This window comes from Melanerpes formicivorus, unplaced genomic scaffold, assembly GCF_026170545.1.
Source record: "Melanerpes formicivorus ecotype bairdi unplaced genomic scaffold, bMelFor1.0.p_v2 SCAF_15, whole genome shotgun sequence".
NCBI classification, from domain to species: domain Eukaryota; kingdom Metazoa; phylum Chordata; class Aves; order Piciformes; family Picidae; genus Melanerpes; species Melanerpes formicivorus.
The window spans coordinates 17,583,011-17,599,140 of NW_027142367.1; the positions used below are offsets into that span (position 1 = coordinate 17,583,011).

Below are 16,130 nucleotides of genomic sequence, written 5' to 3' on the forward strand. Positions count from 1 at the left end.
ATACACAGGTGTGTTAGCAGATGTGTGGCATGCTTAAATATTCCATAGCACCTGAGTACAAATACTCCTATTACATTTGTGTTCATAGAATCAACAGGGTTGGAAAAGACCTCAGAGATCATCAAGTCCAACCTATCACCCAACACCTCATGGTTAACTAAACCATGGCTTCAAGTGCCAAGTCCAATCCTTTTTTGAACACCTCTAAGAGATGGTAACTCTACCACCTTCCTGGGCAGGATATTCAAATGGCCAACAACTCTTTCTGTGAAGAATATTCTTTTCACCTCGAGCCTAAACTTCACCTGGTGCAGCTTGAGACTGTATGCCCTTGTTCTAGTGCTGCTTGATTGGGAGAAGAGACCAACCCACTCCTGGCTACAAACTCCTTTCATGTAGTTGTAGATGGCAATAAGGTCTTCCCTGAGCCTCCTCTTCTCTGGGCTAAACAATCCCAGCTCCCTTAGCCTCTCCTCACAGGGCTTGTGCTTGAGGCCTCTCCCCAGCCTCGTTGCCCTTTGCTGGACACGTTCAAGTGTCTCAATATCCTTCTTAAATTAAGGGGTCCAGAACTGGACACAGGACTCAAGGTGTGGCCTAACCAGTGCTGAGTACAGGGGCACAATGACTTCCCTGCTCCTATTGGCCACACTTTCTGATGCAGGCCAGGATGCTATTGGCCTTCTTGGCCACCTGGGCACACTGCTGGCTCATGTTCAGCCAGCTGTCAACCACTATCCCCAGGTCCCTCTCTGTTTGGGAGCTCTCCAGCCACTCCAGCCCCAGCCTGTAGTGCTGCATGGGGTTGTTGTGGCAAAAGTGCAGCACCTGGCACTTGGACTTGTTAAATGACATCCTGTTGGATTCTGCCCATCTGTCCAGCTTGTCAAGGACACTACTAGCGACTGGCTGCCAGCTGGATGTGGTACCATTCACCACCACTCTCTCCTCATATTACTGATGAGGAAGGAAACCTCTGACAACTACCTTCAGAAACTTGGACAAAACATAGAAAGCAGCAGTGGTAAGGATTCTTGAATAAGCTAAAGATTTTATGAGTAACAGCACATCGTTATGTAGCAATGGGACAAGGGGCAATAGTTTTAAACTAAAGAAGGCTAGATTTAGATTGTATATTAAGAAGAAATTCTTTAGTGTGGGGATGGTAGAACTTTGGAACAGGGTGCCCAGGTAAGTGGTAGAGCCCCATCCCTGGAGACATTCAGGGCCTGGCTTGGTGGGGCTCTTAGTGACCTGATCTAGTGCATGATGTCCCTGCTTACTGCAGGGTGGTTTGACTAGATGACCTTTAAAGGTCCCTTTCTACCCAATGCATTCTATGATTCTGGTTTGTATTACTTCACTAGATTGCATGAGCACTATCCACTGTATCAGTATGGATGAATCACTAAGTTCATCAGAGCCTTACTATGATTTTAGTGCAATTCATGTAGTGTAATCTATTAAATATTAGTTCTTTGGTAAGAGAATGATACAAAATCTTACTTAAAAGCTTCTCTAAAATGGAGTATGACATATTAGCATATTAGTTTATACTTTCTCAGGATATCAGAATTCTTTTTTCTTTAGTTCCTGTTGGTAAATAGAATTCTCCCCCATAGAAAGCAGATTTATTTTTAGGAACATTATTGCTGGAGTCAGTATTGACCAGAACCAAAGATCTTGGAACATGCAGTAACTGATGGTTTGGTAGCTTTGTTGGTGGCAGTCCCTTGCCAGTGACAGTGAGTTGCTTTGGAGGTAAGACTATCTTACAGTTAAGTACACCCTAATGATACATTAACAGGATCTATGAGCCATGAGCAGAAGAAAAAATTTCCATATAAGCATGTAATTTTCTAATGTGAAGAAGTGTCTAATATGAACTTCATTTATTCAGTGATGACTTGTTAGAAATGAAAAGGAGCCTAATTTATCTGTTTGTTTTTTTTTAAGAAGCAAAAAAGATACTATCAGAAATTAACTGCTTCATTTTTTAAATGCTTTGAGAGGAGCACAGCTTTAAGAAGTGGCTTCTTTCCCTGAGTACCTTGTGAATTTCTTTTCTGTATTCTAAGACACCATTTAGCTTTAAACTATATAAACTGTCTTCTAACAGCCAAGGTGGTTTTAGGCTCATTAAAAATAGAACAAAGCTTTTAGCATTTCTAAGCCTGTCAGCTGGATTCCCTCCTTGCTAGCTGATTAAAAGAGAAGAGTAACCATGCTGCATTGATTTTTCTCCTACCATAATAAATGGCAGTCTAGTCCTAAAAGTGCACACTGTGGATATCATAGTATCATAGTATCAGTCAGGGTTGGAACGGACCACAAGGATCATGTAGTTCCAACCCCCCTGCCATGGCCAGGGACACCCCACACTAGATCAGCCTGGCCAGAGCCTCATCCAGCCTGGGCTTAAACACCTCCAGGGACGGGGCCTCGACCACCTCCCTGGACAACCCATTCCAGGGCTTCACCACTCTCATGGTGAAGAACCTCCTCCTCACATCTAGCCTGAATCTCCCCACCTCCAGCTTCATTCCATTCCCCCTAGTCCTATCACTACCTGAGATCCTGAGAAGTCCTTCCCCAGCCTTCCTGTAGGCCCCCTTCAGATAGTGGAAGGCCAGAATGAGGTCACCTCAGAGCCTTCTCTTCTGCAGACTGAACAGCCCCAACTCCTTCAGTCTGTCCTCATAGGAGAGGTGCTCCAACCCTCTGATCATCCTCGTGGCCCTTCTCTGGACACCTTCCAGCACCTCCACATCCCTCTTGTAATAGGGGCTCCAGAACTGGACACAGTACTGCAGGTGGGGTCTCACCAGGGCTGAGTAGAGGGGGAGGATCACCTCCTTCGAGCTGCTGGCCACACTTCTCCTGATGCAGCCCATTTTCTTTGTGCAGAGTGCTGGGAGACAGCTAAATTCTTCAAGGAGTGGTTAGTTTTACCCAGAGAGGACTGCATCTAGTGAGAGAATTTTAATGTGATGTAGTTCTTGCCAAATTCTGGGTTCAGTAGTGTTGAAAATCCTTCTAATGCCAGTTTTGCAAAAACCAGCCTAGAGAAGCTGAATCTGTAGTGCTACTGTGTATGCATGCTGCAAAAGTGCATTGCTGAAGCAGTAGGCTACCATGGTATGCTCACTCCTGCCTTGCTGAAGAAAAGCCTTTTATGAATCAACTGCTTCTACCAAATGCAGTTGGCCATTGCTAATCATGGTTCAGTTCCTGACAGGGCAGATTTGAAATTTGGTTTTCCTGAAGAGCTAAAGAACCACACTTCTCTTTGAAAAAAATGAAACAACTACAACAAAACCTAAAATGAAGCAAAACACACACACACACCAATCAAAAACCCAACACACATACACACCCACACCCCTCCCCCAAAAAACAAGAGAGGCAAGCACCAAAACCACACTAAAAAACCCCAACCCATAAAAGACAAGCAAGGAAGGAGCTGGGGTAGGTAAGGCTTTTTGCTGTAAAACCATCCTGTTGTGATAGAGGTTGCAATGCAAGTAAGGAGAAGTCACATAACTGGTAGAATTTCTAAAAGAAATCTGAGACACCTTCAGAAAAATAACTTCCTGGCTCAGCTATAGCATTATATTATATAACTATATCAGCCCATGCATTAAAGGAAGCTGTTTTTCTAGGTGCTGGAGAAGAAGCAGTTTGCTGAATTGGGACACACACTGCAGGATTTCAGCATTGACAGCAGGGTCCAATTTTTTGCTGAATCGGAGGACTTTCTGGTTGCTGGGTTATTGAAACCCAGGTGGGTGGTCAGGAAAGAAGTTACCTCAAGGTTAGGCTGACAAGCCTTTCTGCCTTCCTCTGCATCATGGGATGTAATGTAATTCCTGTGTGTCACTTAACAAATTCCCTGCCGCTACAGAGACATGGAACATGGACAGAAGTCTGTTAGTCTCTCATTTTCCTTGTTTGCTGATTTCTGGTCTGTTGTGCTTCTCGTAGCTATTGTGTCTGTTGCATGGTGGGCTGGTAAGCCTGCCTGAGAGTTGTATGAATGTTAGGGTAGTAATAGGTCTGTGCAACCTGTGAGGTTACTGCATATTTTCAGTGACTTGCAGCACCAAGGATCAGAGACACTGTGGTATGTTGGAAGGACTGGGTTGCTGCCTTAGCTACTCCCATAATCACAAGATGGGCATGTTTGTTCCTGGTCTCTAGGGTTTTTGCTCTCGGTCTTGAGAGCCAGCACTGTAAAATCAGGAGGATTTCTGACACTACTGGCTTTGCCACTTCAGGAGGGAGAGTTCAATTTTTGACAAAGCTAAGTGGATTTATTTTAAGCCCTTGTTTGTACAAGCTCTCTTAACAATGGGAATTCTAAGATTCTAGGTTCATGGTTACTCTGTTGACTTACTGCGCCTTTCACTTGGCTCTTACCTAGTCAGATGACTATGGTTAAGGGGCAGGAAACCTAGTTGCAAGTCTTTAATTATGTAATAAGTGAGTTTTCTGAGAATGTGCTTTAAGTTTTTTTTTTGCTAGTGTGCACAGTCTGGTTGATTTTTGTTTGTTTTCTTTGCTTCTATGACATGTTACGCACTGGCTCAGGGAAGATGTGATTTGAGCTGGGGCAGAAGACAGTAAAAAGCATGAACTGTATTTAAGTAAACTTTAAAGTAGTGACTTTGGACAAACCTGAGAGCCTTGCTCTGACCTCATGACCATTATAGGGACAAATTTTCTCAAACTCTGGGGTGTTAACTGTATGAAAATAGAGTTTCTGTCATACAGCTGTCTGGTAGGGGACTGTCCTGTGGCATTTAGTCACTAAGAAGAAGTGAGCATCACATGCATTACTAATTGGTCTAGACTGTGCAGTTTGGATTAGAACTTGGAACACTGGTCTGGAACTGTCAGGTGGATTTCTTCCTTTAACAGCCTATGTGTGTGCCTTCACAGGGCTAAGAGTAAAATTGTGTGAGAGTAGAAACTCTGTGGGTGGCTGTGGGTACCAGCAAGCTGTAGGGAATTTTATTTAGATGAGAAGCTGGATACTTGTCACTGTATTTGAGACTGTTCTCCTGCTTGTGCATTTGATGCTTTAAGTAAACTAAAGCTGCAGAATCATGGTATGAAGAAGCATAGCTTAGAAAACAATGCAGAAACTTACTTAACATAAATGTCTTCTGTTTGAGCAGTGAAGAATCATATGAAGCAGTCCTTGTAAGAAATGCTGCCTAATCTGTTTATGGCCTAAGGAAACTCCTGAAGCATGTTAAGAATGGCAGTACTGAGTAAAGAAAAGTCTGCCTGCTACCATATCCTTTGTTTAAGAGCAAAAAGTTGTGGATATAAAGAGGCAGCATAATTTTTTGAAGTATCTCTTTCCTGGAGCTGGGAGGTGTGCCTACTCTTTCACAGCCTTTGGTGGACACCTCTTCAGTGAATTTTAGTAGTTGGCTTTTTTTGGGAAACAGTCAAACCTGAATTCTTGGCAATAGTTTATTCAGTTTGTGCTAGCAGAATTTACTTCATTTTGCTTTACAGAAGTTGCCTGAAGAGAGTAAAGGTAAGGTGGCTCAAGTAATGACTGACTAATTTTATCTTTATCCTCAAATAGTTTTAAGACATCTACATAGAAAGACTGGGTAGGCAGAGAGCTCCTGGCATGGCAGAAGTGCCTCTGTTCAAACTGAGGCATATCTGCTTTGATAGTCTTCTAAACTGCAGTGGAACCCATCAGCGTGTCTGACTTGACTTTCTGTTCTGCTGGACAGTGTACAAACATCAGAAATATGTCATGATCTTAATTTGTTGCTTTGGGACTGCTGGCATGAGTATGCGTGACTCTTGCTCAATTGAACCTTTTGTTCAGGGGCACGGCTGTGTGGGTTTGCATACAGCTACAGTACATTCAAAACCAGGGACTATCGTCTTGGTGGTCTGGATGTCCTTGGTCTGGCCATGCTCCCAGGAACTTCCGAGAAGCTGCACTGCCACTCACAGCTTTCCTTCATCTTGTAAACTTGCAGTGACTGCTGAAGTTAGAAAAAGTTGAAGCCTTCAGTAAGAGGGGATTTTCAGATCTCTTGAGAAAGCTACTCTGTCTGCTAATGTAAAGCCCCTTTTTTCCCCCAAAAAAGGAGGAAAGCATGGATGATACTTCAGCACTTGTACTTTCTTCTTCTTCTGTTGTCTTTTAGCATTATTTACCTGTGAGACTATCCTGAATGACTGAGTGGATAACCTTTGCTGAAGGTATCAGGATGAGAGAAGCAGCAGTACAGTAGTAGCAACACAGTGGTCAGCCTTATAATGTTGTCTTGTATTGCTGAGTACTTTTCTGAGCTATACTGCAGGTGGGACCAGAAGCACTTGAAGCTAAAAAGTGATTAAAGAGCACATGTTCAAAGAACAGGACTGCTGTAGTATATGGCTGTCTGATTCCCTGATTAAAAGACCATTTTTAATGTTTCCTTTGATAATCGAAATGCTTATCGTGCTGGCACAAACAGCGGCAAACATTTTATGTCATAGTTGAGTGAGTGCAAGTTGAAAGGCTTGGTTATAGACTGAAAAATAAATCCAGATTGTCTTGATTACTGGTGTGCAGAGATAACGCTGTCTATGAGTGGACTTTGGCTCCTAATGCAATGCAAGCGTGTCTCATTTTGTGTCATGCAATATGGGTTTGCAAAAGGACACTGAAATCTAACCTGCCATGATGATGGTGTGTTCCCCTATAAGCAAAGCTAATGCTTTAAAGGACTTCAGAAAAAAACAAACTCTGCTTCAGATCTTTCTAGCACTCTTGCTAGTCACTTGATTAAATCGTCCTTGGTCACAGATGCTTCTCACTGGCAGAGAAAATAGTACATGCAAACAAGTCAGCAAGGGCTAATGCTTGGCTGGCTTCTAAAAATACCACAATAGCTGGATGGTACAGTAAGTTAAGTAACACACTTGAATTTCGTTTTGAGAACATTTATTGGAAGAGGGAGAGATGGAGATTAAAATGTGGAGCAAACATGATTTACCAGAAGCCTGGTTTCAGCAGCAGTGGAGGGGGTGATAGAGCACAGAAGGTGCCCACCTTACTGAGGGAGGGCCTCAGCCAGGGCCTTAAGCTGGAGCTCAACAAGGAGGCCTCTGGCATGGAGCAGTTATGTAACTTTGGGTTTTTTTTTCTTTCCATTTCTTCTTTCAACCTTGTTTCAGTGTCTGCATGATCTCTGCTGCAACTGGCCAAGTGCCACGGTTTGTCTGTGCAGAACGGACACAAACAGATTCTGGAGGATCATGTGAAACTCTTTTAATCACGACACCCTTACCTTTTCTCCTCTGCTGCCCACATTGCTTTAACAGGTGTGGCTTTGTTTTTGCATATCTGTTGATTTACTTTAGCACCTGGGTTGTGCCAGCCCTCAGCGCCCCGAGGAAACCTTTGGTTCCACACTTTGCTCAAGCTGCAAGAGAATTCTGTACGCCTTATGGGCAGGGGTTTACATCTAATGAAGCAGGCAGGTGTATCAGCTTTGTAAGGACGGTACACGCAGTTATTAATCATTGTAACGTCTGCCTCTGAAAACATTGATGTATGTTACTGTGACTTGGCCTTAAGCTTTGTGAACCAGGCTTGTGGTTCTCAGCATCTTCTGCATAGCTGATTCCAGGAGGGAAGGGAGACCATCCAGAGGGACCTTGACAGGCTGGAGAGGTGGGCACAAGACAACCTCATGAAGTACAATAAAAGCGAGTGCAGGGTCCTGCATCTGGGTCGAGGCAATCCCAGGCACAGATCCAGGCTGGGCAGTAACTGGCTGGAAAGCAGCCCTGAGGAGAGAGACTTGGGGGTGCTGGTGGACAAAAAGCTCAACATGAGCTCTCAATGTGCACTTGCAGCCCGCAAAGCCAATCAGATCCTGGGCTGCATCAGGAGAAGTGTGGCCAGCAGGTCAAGGGAGGTGATCCTCCCCCTATGGGAGACCCCACCTGGAGTACTGTGTCCAGTTCTGGAGCCCCTATTCCAAGAGGGATCTGGAGGTGCTGGAACATGTCCAGAGAAGGGCCACGAGGATGATCAGAGGGCTGGAGCACCTCTCCTATGAGGACAGACTGAAGGAGTTGGGGCTGTTCAGTCTGCAGAAGAGAAGGCTCCGAGGTGACCTAATTGTGGCCTTCCACTATCTGAAGGGGGCCTACAGGAAGGCTGGGGAAGGACTTCTCAGGATCTCAGGTAGTGATAGGACTAGGGGGAATGGAATGAAGCTGGAGGTGGGGAGATTCAGGCTAGATGTGAGGAGGAGGTTCTTCACCATGAGAGTAGTGAAGCCCTGGAATGGGTTGTCCAGGGAGGTGGTTGGGGCCCCGTCCCTGGAGGTGTTTAAGCCCAGGCTGGGTGAGGCTCTGTCCAGCCTGATCTATTGTGGGGTGTCCCTGCCCATGACAAGGGGGGTTGGAACTAGCTGATCCTTGTGGTCCCTTCCAACCCTGACTGATACTATGAATCCTATTCCTGCACATTACTAGCGATTGCTAGGTGCTTGGGGGTTTTGTGTAGCGTTTGGGGTTTTTGTTTGGAGTTTTCTTTCTTTGCTGTGTGTGTTTCAGTGTTTTGTTTGGGATTTTTTTTTGGTGGTTTTTGTTTGTTTGTTTTAATAAAAAGAAAATCTAAAACATAATCTGATTTAGTTTAAGAGTTATGGGCTGGAAGCCAGCTGTAAGCCTGAAACAAGCTCTTCTCAGTTAAGTGTGTTACTGCTGTGGAAAACCCAAAGGTAAAAAGATGCGCCTTGGCCACATCTCATCCTCTGTCACTACACAGTACTGCCCAAATCTTGCTTTCCAATAACTTTTTAAGGCTTGGGACAACTGAAAACTTACTTAGAAATGTAACAAATGGCTTATGATTGATTTTCCTGTTTCACCTTTTGTTTCTTTTGGGATGTCTGTGTGTCAGATGTCTGGACTCATTCCTGGGAAGTGGAAGTTATGCTGTGAAATTGTGTCAGTGAGGTTTTAGCTACCCAGTAAAAACATGTGATGTTGAATTTCATAGGAGGAAACACACAAGGAAAGCTGCACTAGGAGGAGTGAAGTTCTGCTGCTTTGTTCTATGTGCCTTCAGTGTTCACCTTTCAGCCTTTGTACTAGGTTTGAAATAACCAGGGAGTCATTTGGTTTGAAATAACCAAGGATTTCAGCCTTCAGTTTTGAATGAAACTTTTCCTAGATAAACATTTCCTTCCTCCTGATGTCCTTGGAACATTTGAAAGAAATACTCTAAACTTTCTGGGGAGTAGGCTCTTAGTTTTGTATCTGCTTCCTGCTTCCTGCAAGTAGCTCTTTCATGCTACAGGCCCCAGATTTCCTGCCTGAAATTTAAAATTGAGATGTTGTGGGCCAGGTTAGTGCTGGTTCTGTGATATCCCATATAAAATGAGATATATGCAGTGAAAAAGACTAGCCCTCCAAACGTGGTAATAATATCAGGATGCGATACCCTGTGCTTGCAAGCAATTTGACAGAGATGGGAGGTCAGGAGTTGCTTGTTCCTAACATGTACTCTGGTTAGCTCAAGTAAAAGAGCTAGAAAATACTCCCATGTTTCAGGAAACCAAATGCTGATAAGAGGTCTAATTTTTGTCCTGATTCTTAAGAAGAAATTATGAACACAAGTGAGATTAGCTAGATGTGGCTCATGAAGCAACAACCAATGTCACAAAAATCAGCCACAAGGATGTTAAGAGCTATAGGGGGAAGTAGCTAATTTGGAGGCAGAGTGCTGAGTGGTCCCAGTTTTCTTTGGCATAGATAGATCGATGCCATATGTATCTGATCATATATTGTTTATTTGTGAAAGCCCTCCTTAGTCATACAACTGTTGGTAGTTCTTGCTAGGGGCCTGTGCACTCTTGAGTTGATCCTTGATGATGAAGGCACTCAGGAGTGGTGCTTGAGTGCTTGAATCGCAACTCAAGTATCTGCTGTTTGAGACAGACTCTCTGAAGAAGAGATATTATAATTTATTTAATCTCTTGTATAACTGTATACAGTTCTTATCCCCAAACACTACATCTATTCTATTTTTGAGTACTAGCCTGTATTCCGTGAGATGGAAATGTTGGACTCGGAGCTCATGGTTGTGCATAGTTGATTTGCTGCTCACTGTGTGCATGTTATTGCTCTGCCATAATTACAGTGTCATTTGCTGTGAAGGTGGTTCTGTGTTTTGACATAAACGTGTGTCATGCTGCTGTGTATTTATCCCATGATTTGGGCATAGCAGAAATACATACACAGTCACATATATTACTGCAGCACAGTTTATGGGCAGTGATATACATTCATGTTGTCAATTTTCACAGTATCACAGTATAACTAAGGTTGGAAAGGACCTCGAGGATCATCGAGTCCAACCTATCAACACAGACCCCATGACTAGACCATGGCACCAAGTGCCACGTCCAATCTCCCCTTGAACGCCTCCAGGGACGGTGACTCCACCACCTCCCTGGGCAGCACATTCCAATGACGAATGACTCGCTCAGTGAAGAACTTCCTCGTCACCTCCAGTCTAAACCTCCCCTGGCGCAGCTTGAGACTGTGTCCCCTTGTTCTGGTGCTGGTTGCCTGGGAGAAGAGACCAACCCCCTCCCGGCTACAACCACCTTTCAGGTAGTTGTAGAGGGCAATGAGGTCACCCCTGAGCCTCCTCTTCTCCAGGCTAAACAATCCCAGCTCCCTCAGCCTCTCCTCATAGGGCTTGTGTTCAAGGCCTCTCCCCAGCCTTGTTGCCCTTCTCTGGACACGTTCAAGTGTTTCGATGTCCTTCTTAAACTGAGGGGCCCAGAACTGGACACAGGACTCAAGGTGCAGCCTAACCAAAGCAGAGTACAGGGGCACTATGACTTCCCTGCTCCTGCTGGCCACACTATTCCTAATGCAGGCCAGGATGCCATTGGCCTTCTTGGCCACCTGGGCACACTGCTGGCTCATGTTCAGCCAGCTGTCAACCACTATCCCCAGGTCCCTCTGTGTTTGGGAGCTCTCCAGCCACTCCGACCCCAGCCTGTAGCTCTGCATGGGATTGCCGTAGCCAAAGTGCAGCACTCGGCACTTGGGCTTGTTGAATGTCATCCCATTGGACTCTGCCCATCTGTCCAGTCGGTCGAGGTCCCTCTGCAGAGCCTTTCTACCTTCTAACTGACTAACATCTGCAGTACATTTTATGCACTTGCTTCTGTTTTTCCCTACCCACCCTTAACTAGTATATGCAAAAGTATGCCAGCTTTGTGAAACTTGCTTTGAAAGTCCTTCTTATGCTTCTAAAAGTCAGTGTGACTTACCTTGCTTTTCTTACTTTATTTCACTTCTCTTGCTTTCTCCTATTTGTTTGGGTTTTGGTTGGTTGGTTGGTTGGTTGTTGTTTTTAATCTGTGAGTAACTGTGGTGTTTCAGACTTAGCCAAATTCAGTTTCTGTTAAAACTTCTTGAAACCTGATCTTCTGAGAGTTCTAGTATGAGAAAATGAAAACAAAAACTACAGGTTGGCATCCAGAGCAATGGATGTTTATCTAAACTGAACTTCTGATTCCCTCTGAGGTTTGGTAGTTCACTACTGAATCTGTTTCAGTCCAGTTAATTAGTTACAAACCCCTAAGCCACAGGCATTGAATTAAAGGAAACAAAGCCTCAAGCCTCCATATAATTTAAAGCAAGAAGAAGCTTTTATTAAACTAAGCAGGGCATTTGCATCGCTGATTCCCAGTTTGAAATGCAAAACTGATGTACAGATGAGCCAACAGTGTAGTTATTGATTCTGGATTCATGCTATCTGTATTAATGTCATATTCTAGAGTCCCCCAATAATCTTCCACTGTTTTCCCTCTTCCAATATTGGTTTCTCCTTTCAAAGGTATGGCAAGGGTTTTTTTTGTATCAGTGGTTTGGCTCTGTGCAGTGTAGCTTACTTGTTTTGATATGACTTTGTGCTTTCCTGTTTTTAGGACAATGTAGATCAGACTTCAACTCATGGTCGTCGGGATCTGATGGAACCGGGTTTCCAAGAACCATCTAACCGCATCTCCTTGAATCACCAAGGTAAGGAGCAGTGGGGTAGGGATTCTGGGCTCCACAAGGGAAACCCAATGCACTGCTTATGTCTCCTTCTCATTAAAGGAAAGAAAAATATATTTCTGAATGGTTAGAGGAGGATTGCTAAGAAATAGTTGGGGTTTTTTTGTCACTGTTGTCCTATGAACAATGAATGAAGACCATGAACTCCTGCATCTCATGCCAGGAGAGCCCAGACTGGAACTGCTGATCTGGGTGGTAGGTATGCTCTACTTCTAGGAAGAGGGAGGAGGGAAGTACTGAAATTGAATTCAATGTGATGCTAAAGTTGCATTTGAAAACTATTTGATGTCTGTAAGCAGGGTTCAGGGCTCTGGCTCAACTTTTGCAGTAGGAGAAAAGAGTATGCTTACTTGCTTTGCTTAACAGAAACTGGCCTGTTTGGGGAAGGAAAGTTCTGAACAGGATGCAACTCAAAAGTCTTTGCAAGCTTCTATCCACATATTTGAATTTAAAAAAATGCTATTATCTCAGGGACTTCTTATTTCAGCTTTACTTTTTCTTTTAAATAATTAATAACAGAGTGTGCCATCTTAACAAGTTAAATCCCTTACCCTCAGAGTTCGTGAGAGCTTAATTTGGAACCGAGTCCTTGAAAGTCATCTTTTGTATTGAAACCAGTACTGCAGTCAGCACATGCTATTGAAACAAAAGGCCACAAATATATTACTTAAAATATTTACTAAATGTGGCATGATTCACTTTGTCTTTTAAAATCCAGCTTCTTTTGTTTGCGAATTTCGTAACTTTTAGGTCTTCAAGGCTATTTAAATTTGACATAAAAGTCCCAGAATGCAGTGTATGTCACAGTATCACAGTATCACTTAGGCTGGAAAGGACCTCGAGGATCATCGAGTCCAACCTATCAACACAGACCCCATGACTAGACCATGGCACCAAGTGCCACGTCCAATCCCCTCTTGAACGCCTCCAAGGTCGATGACTCCACCACCTCCCTGGGCAGCCCGTTCCAATGACGAATGACTCGCTTGGTGAAGAACTTCCTCCTCACCTCGAGTCTAAACGTCCCTTGGCGCAGCTTGAGACTGTGTCCCCTTGTTCTGGTGCTGGTTGCCTGGGAGAAGAGACCAACCCCCTCCTGGCTACAACCACCTTTCAGGTAGTTGTAGAGGGCAATGAGGTCACCCCTGAGCCTCCTCTTCTCCAGGCTAAACAACTCCAGCTCCCTCAGCCTCTCCTCATAGGGCTTGTGCTCAAGGCCTCTCCCCAGCCTTGTTGCCCTTCTCTGGACACGTTCAAGTGTTTCGATGTCCTTCTTACACTGTCTTTCTTACAGAACTGGACACAGGACTCAAGGTGCAGCCTAACCAAAGCAGAGTCCAGGGGCACAATGACCTCCCTGCTCCTGCTGGCCACACTATTCCTAATACAGACCAGGATGCCATTGGCCCTCCTGGCCACCTGGGCACACTGCAGGCTCATATTCAGGTGGCTGTCGATCAGCACCCCCAGGTCCCTCTGTGTTTGGGAGCTCTCCAGCCACTCTGACCCCAGCCTGTAGCTCTGCATGGGATTGCCATAGCCAAAGTGCAGCACTCGGCACTTGGACTTGTTAAATGCCATCCCATTGGACTCTGCCCATGTCCCCAGAATGAGGAGTGTATTTCAATTTACTCCCTCTTCCTAAGTCTTCCAGTTGTTTAAAGCTTTGCTTTCAGCTGAAAATAGAAAGTAGAAGATAACATATTCAATCTAAAGCTTCGAGCAGGACAGGCATTGTGTTGTGGTGTGCTTGCATGCTTACCAACAGACCTTATAGATTCCATTTTTCATGTGTATTAGAATAGTGCTGTCACATTGATTTCACTTACTGTGGGCTGTGCAAATCCTGGAGCATTTCTATATAGCTGACTTTTTCTGAAGGTATTTTAAAATAGCCTTTTAATCAAGGGTGTTTTTTTTTTGGGGAGCACATCCTGTGCAGTCTAAGTTTATGTGGAGAGTGAGAACATGTACTGTGATACTGTGATGTGTGGCTGCTGAACGTTTATTGAAGAGAGAGATCATACTGTATTTTGACGGCAAAATGAGGTCTTTGTAGCCTGATGTTTCCCTTACAGAGTATACTTCCTTTTTGCATCCTCCTTTGCCTCTGTCAATAGTGTAGTACCACAGAAGGATCCATACAGTGTCACCTGCTGTGTGGCTTTTCCTCAACTACTTTGAGACAAATGTCTGTATATAAAACTGGGCCAAATTAATTTGAGAAACAGCTAGCTTTAAAGAGAATATTCTCATAGAGATACTGGCTGTTGAAGGCTTCTTTATAAAGAAAAGCCCTATTAATGTTTTCCCCAGTAGTTTCTGAAATAAAGAGCACTTTTGCACCTGCAAATTGTTTGGGATTTTTTCCTACAGCAGCAGACTGGGAGTAATCAAACCCAGTATTTCTAAAAATCTTTATGATTCTGTCACTGAAGCAGTTGTTTGATATGTTATTAATCTTGCCCCTACCCCTGTGATCATACAATGCTATTATGGGAGTGGCATGGATTAAGAGCTGAAACCCAAATCCCCAGAGGTGGCCTGGAGTGCTGGGCTGGGCTGTAGCACTTCTGCCTTTTTGCAGTGTTGGAGGGAAGCAGGGTGCCTTACAGGTATAGTATCTGCTGCTTTGGGAACTTTTTGAAGGCCGGAAGTGACTGCAAGCGTGATGTTATGTCCTTTGTGTTTTTCCTGTCCCAAGCGTGAGCATCTATAGTCTTCATAGCATATGAAATACACGTTCCTGTCCAAGAACTTGAAAGAACCAGTATTTTAAGAGCTACCACATAATGTAGTAACTGATTGATGAGTACTGCAGAGAAGAGTAGAGCATGCAGAGCTTCAGAGAGCGTTATCATGATATGGTCTGACCTAGCTCCTGTGCAGTTGTGTTAGTCACACAGTAAACAGGAAGATGACCTACTGGTCTTGCTGCTTGCAACCAGCAAAGGACTTGTGGGCAGATAATAATTAGGAACCATCTTGGGTATGGTGTTCATGAAATGATAGGCTTCTCAATTGTTAGAAAAGAGGGGAGGTCAGCAGAACTGCTACCTGGGACTTTCAGTGGGCGTGCTTTGGTCCGGTTTGGAGACTGGTCAACAGAATCCCCAGAGGACGTGGGACTCCAGGAAAGCTGAATGTTGTTCAACAAGGAAGTTTTAAAGATGCAGGAAGAGGACGTGCCCATGTGCCAAAAGATGAGTGGGCAGGATAGAGGGCTGGGCTGGCTGAATAGAGAGATTTGGTTGCTGCTTTGGGAGAAAAGAAGAGTTCCTGATCTTCAGAAGAAGGGGCAGGCCACTCAGGAGGACTAAACAGTTGTGAAGCTATACAGAGGAAAATGGAAGACCCACAGCTTGACTAGAAATTAATCTATCTTCAACTGTTCAAGACAACAAGAAATTATTCTACAAATATATTAGCAGCAAAAGGAGGACTAAGAGGAATCTCTGTCCTTTGTTGGATGGGAGGGGGAACATAGTGGTCATGAGGAAAACGATGAGGTACTTAGTACTTTCTTTACTTCAATCTGTAGTAGTAAGATACCCATCACTGAGCTGGAAGACAAGGATGGAGAGCAGACTGAAGCCCTCATAATCCAAGAGGAGATAATTAGTGACCTGTTACTCCACTGATACAGAAGTCTGTGTGGCCAAAAGTCATACGCTCAAGGGTACTGAGGGAGAAGGTGGAAGTGCTCACCAAGCCACTTGCCGTTATTTATCAGCAGTCCTGACTAACCAAAGAGGTCCCAGTTGAGTGGAGATTGCCAAATGCTATGCCAACAAGGGCTGGAAGGATGACCCAGTGAGCTACAGAGCTGTCAGTCTGACCTCAGTGCTGGGGAATGTCATGGAGCAGGTCATCCTGAGTGCCATTACACAGCATGTGCAGGCCAATCAGGTGATAAGGCCCAGTCAGTATGGCTCGACAAAGGGCAGGTCCTGCTTGACAAACCTGATCTTGTACAAGGTGTCCCACTTGTGGAAGAGCAAAAGGCTGTG

General features: G+C 44.4%; 1 protein-coding gene across 2 annotated transcripts in view; it reads left to right on the forward strand.

The window, feature by feature from the left end:
- The window catches only part of GRB10 (growth factor receptor bound protein 10), a 173,503-nt gene that overhangs the window by 71,940 nt on the left and 85,433 nt on the right, over positions 1–16,130 (forward strand). For both annotated transcript variants that reach the window (XM_068147707.1, XM_068147708.1), the window contains exon 3: positions 11,991–12,084. In XM_068147707.1, the coding sequence (XP_068003808.1) occupies positions 11,991–12,084 (94 nt within the window). The remainder of the gene's footprint in view (positions 1–11,990; positions 12,085–16,130) is intronic.